The 15,333-nt window shown below is 42.4% G+C and overlaps 2 protein-coding genes across 2 annotated transcripts; both read left to right on the forward strand.

Annotated features, from left to right (window-relative positions):
* The first annotated feature begins 1,949 nt into the window (after positions 1-1,949).
* dnajc11a (DnaJ (Hsp40) homolog, subfamily C, member 11a) lies at positions 1,950-9,047 on the forward strand. The gene is made up of 16 exons (XM_076741073.1): positions 1,950-2,048; positions 3,055-3,184; positions 3,347-3,420; positions 3,865-3,966; positions 4,097-4,225; positions 4,367-4,489; positions 4,592-4,665; positions 4,770-4,959; positions 5,071-5,156; positions 5,352-5,468; positions 5,884-6,039; positions 6,144-6,213; positions 6,474-6,531; positions 7,633-7,775; positions 8,145-8,274; positions 8,608-9,047. Exons 1-16 carry the CDS (start codon positions 1,977-1,979, stop codon positions 8,631-8,633), a joined length of 1,680 nt encoding a protein of 559 aa, XP_076597188.1. The 5' UTR covers positions 1,950-1,976; the 3' UTR covers positions 8,634-9,047.
* Positions 9,048-12,468: 3,421 nt separating this feature from the next.
* LOC143326566 (F-box only protein 6-like) lies at positions 12,469-15,026 on the forward strand. Its single transcript, XM_076740202.1, has 6 exons — positions 12,469-12,783; positions 13,453-13,702; positions 13,820-13,934; positions 14,024-14,119; positions 14,279-14,414; positions 14,524-15,026. Exons 1-6 carry the CDS (start codon positions 12,778-12,780, stop codon positions 14,668-14,670), a joined length of 750 nt encoding a protein of 249 aa, XP_076596317.1. The 5' UTR covers positions 12,469-12,777; the 3' UTR covers positions 14,671-15,026.
* Positions 15,027-15,333: the final 307 nt, after the last annotated feature.

Consider the following 15,333-nt stretch of genomic DNA (forward strand, 5'->3'; position numbering starts at 1 on the left):
CTTTGAGCCGTCCCGCTAAAGTTGTTTAACACTGAATAAACGATGTCATTCCTGAGTGCCAAAAAACTGATCTTCAGTGCCTAAACATTTTTAACTGTTAATGGCCTCATGAAGATTTTTTTTCCCTCTGCTGATCTAAACTGGTAATGTCTTACCCCAAATATTCTATGCAACTGATGGCAGACCAGTCATTTTTGGATAATCATCCACAGCAGTCAATGAGCGTCCATTTTTGCGCGTCTTACTTTGATTTTAAGGTTAACATTACTATATTTAATCCACTCAGTATCAATCGTGGGTTTCATCCCTTTCAAAGATAATGTCAGATATACGTGAGACATATCAAATAACAGTCCGCACAGTCCATCAATCAAGTGTCCAGATGTCAGTTTACATTTGAAAGCCTGTGGACTAGTTTGTTCCCTTGTGGACGTGTCTAACTGAATTTCAAAGAGCTGCACCCTGAAGGCTGCGGGGATTTCTAGGAGACGTGGCTCCAACCTCTTAGGGGCTGCTGGTGGAGTCCATCGAAGTAATTCTATCAGGTAGTGGAGGGAGGGGGGGTCGGTGCGACGCGCAGATTTGAAGACCACTACAAACGCAGTCAATGCTGTCAAGGTTTTCAACTTCCATCGTTATGGCGCAGTTAACATAGTCTGACAATAGTATGGCCACGCGAAACGACTACAGCCAATCTAATTACAGACCATTGTGCTTAATAGACTTTGCTTTTGGCACTCGCGTCAACTCGTGCACTTACGGACAGCCTTCATCCTCTATTAGCAGGCTGGTGGCCGTCAGTGCTGAAATGCAGTTTGAGGTGGTGGTGCTGAAAGGACAGCTCCTCTGCAGCCTCCTGCTCGCGCGCCTCGCACAGTCGACGGCTGGCTGTTACTGCAAAGAAAGTAATAATGAACTAATGAAAGACCTAATGTAGTGAAGTGATTTTCTCAGCCCTTGCTTGAGTTGTTCCTCGGTGGATAGAATGCAGACAATATCCCTTTAGAGTTAAGCATACGTGCAGGCTATCCTCAATATTCATTTTATGGCGCCGATAATGTAAGGCTGCATTCAAATTAGCGTTTTTTCTAGCTGGGAAAATAAGTGACATGGCTATAATGATGATAATAACAACAACAACATACTAATAATTTGGGGAATTTAAAATACAAACGATCGTTTGCTGAGTATGAAAAGGGGACTCTACTTTTAAACAGATCGCACACGTAGCGTTTATTTCCGCACTGTTCCTCAGATCATCGCCAATAACGATGAAAAACTGGTTTTTTTAAACTCTCTTTTTTATTGGTTTTGTAGTTAATAACACCAAGAGAACAAGAACAATCCAATTCCATAGATCATTACATATCCGGTCATTTATACAGACACATGCAGTCAGGGAGATGAAGAGAGACAAGCTAAAAATAGGGTAAAGCGCACGTATACACGCAAATGGGACAAAAATAGACAATACTAGCCAGATTACATGATGAAATAATAGCAATGGTAATAGTATAGAGAGGGTAAAGGGGGAAAAATGAAACGTTTCCCATGAAAACTATGGAAAATGATTGTTTTAAAAATATTTTTCGTAAGATAAGCCTTACATGGGTCCCAGATCTTAAAGAAAATCTTGGGTTTACCCTTACATGAGTATCTTATCTTCTCCTAACCCAAAGACATCAGCTGATCTACTCTACCCAGTGTCTGAATGGTGGTCAGGCAATTTCCAGTCTAAACGAATGACCCTGCGAGAAACATAGCCAGCCACCAAGAAGACCAGACAGGCGGTAAAACTCCATATGACTGTCAATTTTAAACTTCAAAATGAAAAAGCACACTTAAAAGACGTGAACAAACCCCGTGAATATCGTTACTGTCTTGTTATTCATCCCCAACGCAAGGGGGCGACAGAGTGCGCTGGGAGGACTATGGCGGATGTAAATGACACGAAGAAGAGATGACCGGTTGTAAACATGGCGTCTGCCTTGGACGATGATGAGATCTTTAATGATGATTATTATTCCCTGCTAAATGTTAGAAGAGAGGTACAGTGTGCAGTTGTGATGTGAATAGATGTCTGTGCGGGTGAATGTAGCAGTCACTTCATGAACTTTTGCCGGTTGATATTTAACAGCTACTTGTAGAATCACATGTAACGTTAGCTAGGTAGCTAGCTTGTGACCCTCGACATTGATTTCTGTGCTGTGACTCTTCGGCTGCATACTTTACAAGACATACAACAGGTTGTGGGGTTACGACTTTACCGGCAGGAGTTGTCAGTTGGTGAAGTTAGATGGAGGATCCCGTGCTGTTATCTGGGAGCTGATGTCAACAAACTGGCAGCTATTTTCATTTTCACGATAATATCTTTGGCTGTGGGCAGTGCTAACTAGCTAATGCTACAACTTTACTTCAGGGCTTCATAATGAAACACTCTCAGTTGGTCAGATGTCACATAAGTCTGGGGATCAGACGCTTTCGGACCTGACCTTTTTATTTGTGAAGAAAACATTAAATTGACTTGGAAATGACATTTTGGCAAAACGAAGTGAACATGTGGCACAGGGATATTCTTCTGCTCTCCAAAGCGACTGAATGTGCTGCAGCTTAAACGTTCTTTTAATTTGTGGGCAGGTAGAAAAAAATGTTTACATGACAAACTTTCATTCAAGAATAGATTAGAAAATGTTATATGCATCCCATTGTGTGTTATGCCCTAAAACAGAAAATGAGCCTTGGTCTGTAGTGAAAGTAGTTGGTTTGTCAATATATTAAGTCTGCAGCTGACAATTATTACATATAGTCTATCTAACAATAATCTAATTATAATCAGAACTGAAGCAATAAGACGTTTCTGGTTAGCCTGTTTTATTACATCTAAACCCTGCATAGCATTTTAGCAGAGTTGGAAGACTTAATGAAGTTCAATAAGTGGTGAATTATCAGTAAATTAAGTTGCTACTAGGACTTTGTTTGTTTGTTTTTTGCATGTTGATAAAGTTTCCCCGCAAGTTTCCTCTTTCACATTTTCACCATTTTGTTGTGCTTCAGGCAACACAGGAGGAGCTGAAGGCAGCGTACAGGCGATTGTGCATGCTGTATCACCCAGACAAACACCGGGACCCTGAACTAAAGCGACAGGCAGAGCAGCTTTTTAACCTCGTACATGAAGCTTATGAAGGTAGAAACGGCTTTGATCTCATCATGTAGTCTAGTCCCTTTACAGCTACGCATGAAGCTGATGTTGACTTCAATGTTTTATGGTCTGCATGACAGTATTTAGAAACACAATCTATTCTGATGGTTAACAGTGTCGGTGTTTGTCCATGTCTTGTCTTTCTAGTGCTTAGTGACCCACAGTCACGAGCTATTTATGATATCTACGGCAAGCGAGGACTCGATGTTGAAGGATGGGAGGTAAGTCCATTACTGACTTTAGTGGCTAATGATTCCTCAGTAAGCTGCCACCGCATGCAGGTGGAAACAATGCTCACTGTGCTGACTGGCTGTCTCAGTGCTTATTAAGCCCAAACCATACAATGACACACCTCTGATGTACAATGCAGACGGGAAACTTGCATTTTTTTGGCATTGAGTCTCATGACATAAAGTCTGCATTCTTAGGACAAGACTTTTTCAGCCTGCGTGAAATAGTTCTTGTTTGGCTTCATCTCTGTTTACTAAAACCATTGAATGTCACAATGTGTACTAAATATGACACTTGTATATACTTTTGCAGGAAGGACATTTGGGAGCGTGAAATTTTGGCGAAATTTATTCCGCTCTGAGTCTTCATGTGCAGCCTGTGAAGCAGTCAATCCACCGTTTGCTTTGCATTGAAATCATATCTCTTTACTCCAGGTGGTGGAAAGAAAAAGAACCCCCGCAGAGATTCGAGAAGAGTATGAGCGTCTTCAGAAGGAGCGAGAGGAGAGAAGGCTTCAGCAAAGGACCAACCCAAAGGTATGTTCAGGGGAAGATAACAAGCCTCGCATTCAACTGACTGTAGAGTAAAGAGGCATTAGGCATCCTGTGCTTGTTAAATACATCATTAATTAACACAGCATTAATTCCTGAGCCTGTTATTTTGCAGGGAACGATTAGTGTGGGTATCGATGCCACGGACCTCTTCGACCGATATGAGGAGGACTATGAGGATGTGGCAGCAGGGGGAGTCCCACATGTGGAAATCAACAAGATGCACATATCACAATCCATAGAGGTAAATAAGTTGCTCCAGATTCGGCATTGAGTCTTTTAAGCGGCATTTACTCCGATGTGCTTTGGATTGAACGATTTGTAGCCACAGGTTTTGCAGCAAGTTCTTGTCAAAGGACTCATTGCTTTATGTGTTCTGCTGCAGGCTCCTCTTACCACAAAAGACACAGCTGTTTTGTCCGGCTCCTTGTCAACCCACAACGGGAATGGAGGTGGCACCATTAACTTGGCCTTGAGAAGAGTCACCTCAGCTAAGGGGTGGGGAGAGGTATGCCGCCTTCTCTTTTTCTGCCTCTGTTTGTCGAACGCCTGTCTGCCTGTGTGGTGCAGCGACATTTTAAGATGTGAAACGTGATCTGTGTGCACGTAGGTGGAGCTTGGTGCTGGAGACACCCATGGACCTCTCTTTGGAATGAAGATATTCCGAAACATCACGCCTCGATTGTATGTGTTGAGATGCAAGAGGAAATGAATCAGTGCTCTGTATGATTTTTTTTTAACTACATCACGAAGAATTCGTTGATTTATTCTTTTCGTTATTGCTACAGCTTTGTGACGGCTCAGTGCGGGCTCCAGTTTTCATCCCGAGGCGTGCGTCCTGGAGTTACCACAGTGCTGGCCCGTCACCTGGACAAGAACACTATGGGCTATCTGCAGTGGCGCTGGGGGATCCAGTCCTCTATGAACACCAGCATAGTCAGGGACACCAAGAGCAGCCATTTCACCTTCGCAATGCAGGTTAGCAGCCAACAGTGATATCTAACGTCAGTGTTAGCCAAGACGCCGTTAAATCAACGGCTGCTTCTCAGGGTTGTGCCAGAATGACTGTTTACTTTCTTGTCTCCGCAGCTTGGGATTCCTCACACTTTTGTGATGATGAGCTACCAGTACAAGTTCCAGGACGACGACCAGACGAAGATTAAGGGCTCAGTGAAGTATGTTGTCAAAGTATAATATGTGTTATTCGGAGAACATCATAATTAAGTTATAACTAGATTTTGTCTTTTTTAGTATCAGTCTGCACAGCAGTTCAAGTTTCTATTCATTTACGTATGCAATGTTAGTAGTTTTTGTGCAAGAACTGACACATTCAAGTAAGCTTTGACTACATCTTTGTCTTTATGTCACAGATCAGGTTTCTTTGGGACTGTGGTAGAGTACGGTGCTGAGAGGAAGATCAGTCGACACAGTGTCCTGGGGGCCACCGTCAGCGTGGGAGTGCCCCAAGGTGTCTCCCTCAAGATCAAGTAAGTGCAGCTCTTTGCTCCGGTTTCCCACTGGGTGTGGCTTCCAGAGGTTTCTGCTCACAGCGCCGACGGCGTGGCATCCCTCCGGATTCGGGACGTGACATCATGTCAGCCAGTCAGATTAATTTTCTCTAAGTTGTGTCTTTGCTGGGGGTGCATGTTTAGAGGATGTGGACACAGGATTGGACCCACTGAGATACTAGTGTGTCCTGGGAGTTTAAAAGCTTGAGCATTTACAGTATACTTCTTATTTATGGACACTGTCAAAGGCACATATCACGCAATAAAAGCTCTAAAGCACACAACTCACTGTCCTGTCTGACTTAAAGTACGGCACATATTTTCATCCTGCTGTGTGTTCATTCGAATTTTCCACAAATATCACATGGGGTAACCTCTGACTTGGTATTTGCAGACTAAACAGAGCCAGCCAGACGTATTTCTTCCCTATTCATCTGACTGACCAACTCCTGCCCAGTGCTGTATTTTACGCCACAGTCGGACCACTGGTTTTCTACCTCGCCATCCAGCGGCTGATTATTCGCCCCTATGTTCGGGCTCAGAAGGAAGAGTAAGAAGCCTTTAAGTTGTTTCGTGCAAGAAATGCCACTGGAATTATTATGGCCAGATTTTATGAGCTCATTTAATTTCTCCATTTATCTTTGAACCCCACAGAGACTTGGAGAAGCAGCGGGAGAGCGCGGCCTCTGATATAGCCAGGAAGAAACAGGAGGCAGAGGCAGCCGTGAGTATTTTACAGGCTTACATGTGCAGCGGCTGTGGTGCCAGTCCTACACGGTGGTTCAGCATTAAATAAGAGATACAGGTGTCTGTGGGTGACTGTCGAGAAATATTACAAGTCTCACGGCGGTCAGACGAAGGGGCTGAGATGGGATTAGATGCAAAGTCTTAATGAAATTCATTAGTATAATCCATATGATGTGAAATCTCATTGTTTGTGTCTGTCTGCTTCCCTTCCTCTGTGTGCCTTTTTCATCTCCGAAGGTCTTGCTCATGCAGGAGTCTGTGCGCAGGATTATTGAAGCCGAGGAGTCTAGAATGGGTAAGATCAGTAATATTTTAGGGATGAGCTTATCCTGGGAATAATGTTTTTTAAGCAGGTTGTGAAACTGTTTGATTCTCTCACATTCTGAACGGTTTTTCGGGCCTTTTAGGTGAAATATGTTGATCCCTGGTTGAATGTTGGAGTGTAATTTCTGAGACGCGGTGCCCGTTTTCCCAGCATGAAACAAGACTAGTCTGCCTTTAGCAAACGTTTGACTGCTGTTAAAATTCCTACCAGTTGACACATCAAAAAAGCAAAGATACTGAAGCAGAATAGAGGATTTTAGTGATTGTGTTGAGCAGTTCACTGACATCTAAAGGGACTGTACACCTGGCCAAGACCACTGTGTGAGTGTGTGTCCATTCTGGGTTTAGGAAACTTACTTTGTGGATAGTATTTGGTGTGGAGGGATAACATTGTTACGGGAAACGGAGTTCAGTGAATTTTTTAATGACCCTCCAGCTTCTCTTTCGGCTAGTGATAATTGGCGCTTTTCAGTTTGCTTTTGATAAGTACGCTAACAAAAAGCTCTCGGCAGACAGTATAATTTTCACCGGGGGGAGTTTGTCAAGTGATAATTGGCTTATGACACCTGTCACTGTAGAGGTTACTTTGATTTTAGTATCATCAGAGGTCCCCTAGACTTTGCACTTGTAAAGTAACTGTTAATAGCAGTGTGTGTGTGCGAAATGACGGACACACAGCTGCTCTTCTCTTTTCAGTGGACTACACTCTATGAAATGGTTCCGTATTGTTTATGCAGCTTGCAATTAAAATTAATTGTGCTGTCTTTTTATTATATACTTGCAAAAATGATTTCGACAAACAAGTCTCAAAAATGACACCCAGTGATAAAACATGTGGTTAAAAGTGCTGGAACGCAGGATTCAGATAGTTCTGGAGTGAAAGTGGGGAGTTGTGTTGGACTTTCTTCATTAATTCATTCAGAAATCTGTGTGTATTTTGTCTGTCATCCTTGTTTTCTGAAAGCTACTCTTAAATCGAACCAAGGTGGCCATTTTGGTGACTAATAACACATTGGTGCATTCAGTTTTCCCATTGATTGACAGTATTGTTGATGCTGCTTCGTTAAACCAGGTCTCATCATCCTCAACGCCTGGTACGGCAAGTTTGTGACAGACAACAGCAGAAGACACGAAAGGGCAAAGGTCATCGATGTGACTGTGCCGCTGCAGTGTCTGGTGAAAGACTCTAAACTCATCCTCACTGAGGCCACAAAGGTGAGTATTATTGCCTCATCGTTCTTGTTATGTTTTTGCACTGCTTATTTGTCTTTTTTTGTCCTCGTTGAGCTGTATGCTCTTTCTTCCTATACAGATACATTAAGTGCAGTGTTTAAACTGCTTGGATGTACACACATACTTGGCCAATAAAGCTGATTCTGATGAGTAATCCTGTGAAGATTTCCAAACCCACAGAATTTTTACCCAAAACCTTTAGCATTAAGTGTTCTGCCAGTATAAAAAGTGTTCATGTACGGTTCACGTACTGGTTAAAAAAAGTGTTGCAGTGTTACAAACTGATATCTTCAACTTACTGTGTGATGAGTCAGTCGGCAGCTGGTGCATAACCTTCTGCTGTCTTTCCAGTCGGGACTCCCTGGCTTCTACGACCCCTGTGTGGGGGAGGAGAAGAGCCTGAAGGTGCTGTATCAGTTCCGCGGAGTCATGCATCAAGTCCTGTCAGGAGACACAGAACCACTCAGGATACCAAAGCAATGTAAGCCCCGCGCTGTGTACATACAGCACAGCGACTCCACGGGGATTGTGTCACAGTTTTGTCCCCTTTACTGTAGCGTTTAGCGACTTCAGTGCAGTTTTAATGATTTGGTAGATCATATCCTCTCTTTAACTGTCTTATCTGCCCCTATTTCAGATGTTACTGGCAGCAGGGGAGATTTACTTGAACCCCGAGCCTTTGTAGATCTGTTTGATGCAACATATTTAGAATATTTTATCTCCACTCAGAGAATGTCTCCTAAAATCCACTGAGCTATATTACCTGCCAGCCGCGTTATTTCTGACTTCTTTGTTCTCGCTTTCCACCGTGCAGCTCACAGGATTGATGCGGACACATAGGAGCTCCTCCGCTGACCAAAAAGACTCGTCTCTCAGCTGTCTGACAGAAGATGGATAAAGCTGTTTTAGATACGACGTGGATTGAAGTCCTTGTTACTCAGAAGTCGTGCATTTACCTTTTGTCTTTATATTCATTTAAATATGCAGAGCGGCATAAAAGCATCACAGACTGGACTGACGATAATTCAGTATCCACGGACAGGGTCGTGGCCTGCTTGAAATTCTAATGTGACACCAAAATCAATGGCTACCACCCTATTTCCCGGGTCTTCTTGGTATCCATTTGTTTTTGGCATGGCTTGTAATTTATGACGAGTTCTATGTACTGTGTTGTGCACAAACTGCAGTGCCTATGATTGAAGACATGAATGCACCTCTGTTTGTTTGCCATATTATTAAAATCAGTCTCTCTCATGTTGCTTAACCATTTTGGTACTTTGAAAAAAAAAAAAGGTTGTGTATTTTTTGTAATGCTTGTAAGATTAAATGTTTTGGATTGTCTTGGTTTAACCCAAGCCGTTAAAGGAGCAGTGTGGAGGATTTAGTGCCATCGAGGGGTGAAGCTGCAACCAGCTGAGTACACTTTGGTGGCTGCTAATAATGCAAAAGCAGCTCTCTGGAGCCAGCGTTTGGTCTGTCTGTCCTGGGCTACTGTAGAAACACGGTGGTAAAACATGGCGGACTCCTTGGAGGAGGACCCACTGCCTCTTCAGGGCTCATTCTGAGGTCACGAAAACAAAACAATCCTCATTTTCAGGTGATTATCCACGAATGCTAACATATCCCCTAAATCCTTCACACTGGACCTTTAACTTGGAACATCCTTTGTTGTTCGCCTGGTTGATGCAGGACAACTACTGAAATGTGAGAATTTGAATGTGAATGTGGTGGAGAGACCTAAAAACAGCTACACAAAGAGGAGGCAATAAAAAGGAAGAAAGGAGCATCCGCCGGTGGCAAACGTGCTTCAGATTTAGCCCGTCTTGGGAAAACTGCATATGGAGAGTGTTGTGATTGGACAGACTTTAGAAAGAAGAGTTTATCACTGTCATTTTAAATTTATTCTGCACGGCAATCATCTTCCACTGATGACTGCGTGCAATCTGTCTCTGTCAGACAAACTGTTTAGTCATTTATACCGCAGGTCTTTTCCCCATGATCCTTCTCTTGATCTGGGTGAGATGCTCATGAAGCTTCCCTCCCTTCACTTGTTTGCCAGTTAGTGTGCTATAAATAGAAAGGAGTGGATTAACTGAAAGCGCCACAAGACCAAAGATTGTTTTACTCCCTGCGAAAAATGCAAACCAGCCTTTACAAGAATCATAACGAGTGGATGGTGAAACGAGGGCAGACGTAATGACTAAATGATTCCTGAAACTGCAAAACAACAGCTTAGCAACGTATGATTCCTCAAATCGAGTTTGACACTTTCTTCATCAGGCAGATCTCTCTTTATCAGTGCTTTTCCCTGGATAGCTGAATGATATGCTTTGAACATTCTTCAAAGCTGATGATCAACAGAATTAAACAGTCTTATGCGTTTAAAGAGGATATGGATCAGGGGTACAAACGCATTTGCCTCAGCAGAAGGCTCGACACAGCATGAAGGCGCACAGTGGAAATATTCAGCCAGGAAGTTCAGCTTTCAACTCCGGTTGTGTGACGATGTATTTAGGCCTGTTGTATATCAATACATTGAAATTACACAGGCTAATCCCATACATGAGGAGAACTGTAGCCTGTTCGTTCGCTATCTTTATGTGATTAAATCTCAACGACGCTTCACATTATTGTTCCTCCATAGAAGCACATTTCACAGAAAAGTAATTACTCCACCGTGCACACACTGTCTGCCCACTCACGGGGATGACACAGTCTGCAAGGCTGCATGCACCAGAAGCGACTTCACTTCCTAAACTGGAGTAATGAGTAGTCGTTCGTCAACTTTCGACTGCCCCCACACTGGAAAAATGCTGCAGAAGTGCCCTCTTGGATGCCCCTGTGGTAGATAAAACATGATAGAGCTACAGCGGCCTTCCAGTGGAGAAAACATGATGCAGTGCCTTCCAGGGTGCCTATAAGAAGGAGAAACTGTGATGCAGGGCCATACAGGCTGCGCCACATGCGGGGAAATTAGTAGGTTTCTACATATCTAGTTCCATGAGTGTTTCTAGTCCACATACTCAGTATTGTGTTTTCTTGAGCATTTACTTCAGCCTGAATTATTTGGTCATTTACCCCTTTGTGCTGCACGTGAAAGCAGCTCTGCAGAACAAGCTGTTTGATGTGAACGCTCACTTCTCAATCACATTCACTGAAAGGTGGAGCGAAGTCATGAAAGCCTCAGCGGGTGGCCGTTCGAGGGAGCAACACAGTGCTGTGAGTAAGAGTCCACTTTGTGCAGCCTCAGTCAACAACATACTTTACTTGAAGCTATATGTCAAATTAAATTAAAATAAAATACTCTGACACTACATCTCTGCTGCAGATGAACTTGATTTCAGCTTCAGCTCAGCCTCAGTTGCCCTCACTGTTTCTTTTATTTTTTTTATTTACAATAAATTCAAATCCAAAAAGTAAAATACAAAGGAAGTGATTTTGCAGGAAAGCGCTGTCAGCATGTGATACTATCTGACCTAACGATACCGCAGGCTAGCAACAAATATGTTCAGTTTATAAAATAGTAAATTACCTCTGGTTTTTAAGCTAAAATGTTCCAACAGTGGACTAATGCAGCTTCACCCTGAACATGTGAAATCATGCCTATAATAGAGAATTTTGTATTTGTAACTGTATTTGTGATATATGGCCTCAAACTGAGTATCCACATTGTATTCCTTTATTTAACAACATATATTTTAATCAGAGCGTTATTCTGAAGAGGCCTTCCTGCTCCTTGATGCTAAGCCAGCTCATTGAACAGAGACTCATTATTTACAAGTTAATCAATTGCAGCCTTTGTCAGATCATTACGCTTGCCTTTAAAGTTTTCCAGGACAACGGGAATCAATTACCAAAACAGATAATCAAAGGAATGAGACAGTCCTGTTCGGAGACCGTATTGATCAGGAACACATTACACTGAAAGCTGGAGACACTCACACTGATAATGATGCATACAGTGGTGGACTGTAAATAAGTGCACTTTTGAGGTACTTCTACTTTACTTGAGTATTTCCATTTTACACTACTTTATATTTGCAGTCCACAACATTTCAGAGAGAAAAATTGTACTTTTAACTGCACTGCATGTGTCTGAGAGCTTTAGTCACTAGTTATGCTGCATTTCAAGATTATTAAAACAAAATATTAATTCTGATAAAGTCATTAGTACATAAAAGTACATAAAGCTGTTACCAGCTAGAACATTAAAGTATGTACACATTAATGCTTCACAAATAATAATCCTGTGACATACTTGAGGGACTATTCTGCTCGAGGGTGCTTTTGCTTTTGTTACTTTAAGCATATTTTGATGCTAATGCTTTTGTACTTTTAACATAAGTAAAATCTTGCAGGACTGTACTCGTAAGTAACTGTCATACTGTAGTTTTGCTATTTTTAAAACCACTGACATTATTTTAACAGTAGATTTCAGCAATAAAATAATAACCACCAGCACAGTTTGTAACATTATAAATCATTATCTCTTTAAGCTGCTGACATTTCACTAAGTCAATACATTTAAAGTTTTTAAAGCTGTCTGCCGCAACTTTATTTTAGCGGTTACCTCCGCCTGCGCATCTTGCGTCCAGCCGGGCGCCCCGGAGGCAGAAACGAGCGCGTCCTCGGTGGACCGACGGGAGGAGGAAGTGGCCGAAAGCGAAAGAAACTTCTCTTATTTCTCTCACTGATGCTGAACGACACCCTGAAGCAACGGCTGAGTGTCAGCAGCACTCACTCAGTGAGTGTCTCTAATTGCGCGTCCGTGTCGTGTGACGTTCACGGACATAAATTCAACATACGGCGCTAAGTTACAACACAGTTGATGACATCAGGTAAATCTACTTTAAAGAGCGTTTAACTTTGGCTGTGCTACCTGTCAAGACGGCCTGGCTGAGTCATAGCAGTCATCGAGAGGACAACTGTGGACGAAAGTCACCGCGATTCATCCCAGCGTCCAGATCAGAAGCAGACAAGGACCATGAAGGTACCATCAAGATGTCATATGTCAACGCAACAAATGCAACTGCTGGAGGGTTGTGTTTGTGGATCTGTGAAAATTAGAACAAATACATTTAAAATGATTAAAAGTCCCAAATAAAAATCCAAAATGTATGAAGCTTCACGATGTGTGCATATTAGCCCACTGTGTTTTGCCAAGCTGTGCATTTTTTTTTTTTTTTTAGAATACAGAAACAAAGTTTTAATGAAACGATTAGCATAATGCATTTGATACGTGCGTGTGTGCGCGTGTGTGCGTGTATTACTCATGCTGTGTCACATTGTGCAAACTTGCCTTCCTTATGGGGACAAAATGCAAGTCCCTATAATGTAAGTCATTAAATTTTAGATTAGATTTGGGTTAAAGGTAGGTTTAGGTTAAGGTTAAGTTTAAGGTGAAGTTCCAGTTCGAGCTCATCTGTGTCCTGTCCTATCTGTGCAACAAATGGGCTCATAAATGAGGGGTTTTTGACAGCTTTATGTATTTCTAAAATCTGATTCTGTAACTTTTTGTGTAATACTGAGACAAAGTCCTGATAAGGTTAGTTTAGATGCTGTGATCATGCGGACAGTGGGGAGGGGGCTGTGGTCCAAAGTCAGTGATTGAAGTGATTACAGAGTTCAAGCTTATCTGTGTCCTCTCTGCTCTTGTCAGTTCTTCCCTGTTCCCCTGGAGATCCTGGAGGAGATCTTCCTGAATCTTCCTCCTGATCAGGTGGTTTGTGTTTGCCGCTCAGTGTGCCATCAGTGGAAGGAGGTGGCCGACAGTGAATCCCTGTGGAGGGAGAGATGCAGAAGAGAAGGATATCGCCTCCGCGGTGCTTCCAAAACACCCAAAGACTGGAGGTTGTTTTACTTCTTGTGCAGAAAGAGAAGAAATCTTCTCAAGAATCCAAGAGCAGAACGTGAGAAGCCACAGAACTAACCTTGGTCCGCATCCGGTGGCGTTAAAGCTGTTTTCCTGAACACAGCTGAGCGCTACAGCGTCATGTCTCTCCCAACCCTCCTCTGTGTTTTTATAGACGACCTGAGTGACTGGCAGATCCTGGAGAATGGTGGTGATAGATGGGCTATAGAAGGAGTCAGAGTGCCACATCCGGATGAGACAGTCCAGAAAAACTTTGTGACCTCTTTTTAGTGAGTATTCAGCAGGAGGGAAGTAGAAACCATTTGGCATTAATTTTATGCTTATGAAGTAAGTAGGTAAAACATCTTCTGTTGTTCAGCATGTGCAGGAAGTCGCAGCTTATTGATCTGGAGGAGGAAGGTTATAACCCATCATTTATGGATCACTTCCAACCAGACATCAGAATATCTGATTGGTAAGAATCTCCTTGGTTCAGGTTGACAAAGGGATAACTCCAACAATTTACTTTTGTAGCTCTGGCCATCATTTCTATCAAGTACAACAGTAATCCCACCAAGATATTTGCTGAGATTTGGGATTTTATGTGTGTGTGTGTCTTTGTGTGTGTCTGAAGGTATTCACAGAGAAGAGACTGCGGCTGTAAATATGAGATTTGTGTGGAGTTGCTGAATCAAAGCGAGGAGCCTATGCAGACATTTGCTCCTGTGGCTGTCTACTTTAAGCAGTGGGATGAGGAGAAGTGGAATCAGGTTTGAACAGAGCATGAGTCATTTATGATGATGATGATGATGATGATGATGTTTAGAGGAGGTACAAAACCCAATGACATCTTCAGACTAACTCACATGTGTTCTTCAGATGACCCACGTGTTCCAGAACTATGGCCCAGGAGTGAGATACATCCGTTTTACTCATGGAGGCAAGGACACACAGTTCTGGGCAGGATGGTATGGAATTCGTGTTACCGACAGCTGCGTTGAGATATGTCCAGCTATGGAGACATAACCGTTTGGGATTCATCTAATGCCTGCTTCCTGCCTGCGCCTCAGATTGCACCTTTATATACGCCTGCCGTTACTCAACATGTAAAAAGAACGTTTCTGTGTCTGCAAACCTATAAATATGTGCAGTCTTTATGAAATGTTAAATTGATCCTATTTACCTTTTAGTGTTGTTGCATGACATCAGTGGCACAATGAATCACAGTGACCGACCCCACAGAGAATAATCACGTCAGGATTACTGAGCTGGAGCTGCAATGATAAATTGATTAGTTGTCAACTACTAAATTATTTGCCAGGTATTTCAATAATTGTTTTTACATTCTTTTAAGAATAAAACTTTCCATCTTCTTTAAAGTCATTATTTTCTTTCTTTACTCCTATGACAGCAAACTTTGTATCTTGGGGTTGTGGACAAAAGAATGTATTTGAGGACGTCATCTTGAGCTTTGAGACACACTGACTGATATAGACCAAGCAACTAATCACTTAATCAAGAAAATAAGCGATTAATCTACAATGAAAATAATCATTAGATGAAGCCCTAAAGGTGTCAATAGCAAAGAAAATTCAGTCTTTTTAGGCTGTTTGGAAGGAATTCTCCTCTCAAAGCTTAACAGGGCAGAACTAATCAGCTCTAATGGAGCGTTTTGTGAATGAGCTGTGA

This window comes from Chaetodon auriga, chromosome 10 (genome assembly GCF_051107435.1).
Source record: "Chaetodon auriga isolate fChaAug3 chromosome 10, fChaAug3.hap1, whole genome shotgun sequence".
NCBI lineage: Eukaryota > Metazoa > Chordata > Actinopteri > Chaetodontiformes > Chaetodontidae > Chaetodon > Chaetodon auriga.

What these genes read in the sequence shown, in the direction of transcription:
- dnajc11a (XM_076741073.1), top strand. Translation starts at nt 1,977, where the DNA reads ATGGCGTCTGCCTTGGACGATGATGAGATCTTTAATGATGATTATTAT. An exon ending in AGCAAAGGACCAACCCAAAG is followed by an intron (nt 3,967 to 4,096) that starts GTATGTTCAGGG and finishes GTTATTTTGCAG; the next exon opens with GGAACGATTAGTGTGGGTAT. An exon ending in AGCCGAGGAGTCTAGAATGG is followed by an intron (nt 6,532 to 7,632) that starts GTAAGATCAGTA and finishes TCGTTAAACCAG; the next exon opens with GTCTCATCATCCTCAACGCC.
- LOC143326566 (XM_076740202.1), top strand. An exon ending in AACTTTGTGACCTCTTTTTA is followed by an intron (nt 13,935 to 14,023) that starts GTGAGTATTCAG and finishes TCTGTTGTTCAG; the next exon opens with CATGTGCAGGAAGTCGCAGC. An exon ending in ATGAGGAGAAGTGGAATCAG is followed by an intron (nt 14,415 to 14,523) that starts GTTTGAACAGAG and finishes TGTGTTCTTCAG; the next exon opens with ATGACCCACGTGTTCCAGAA.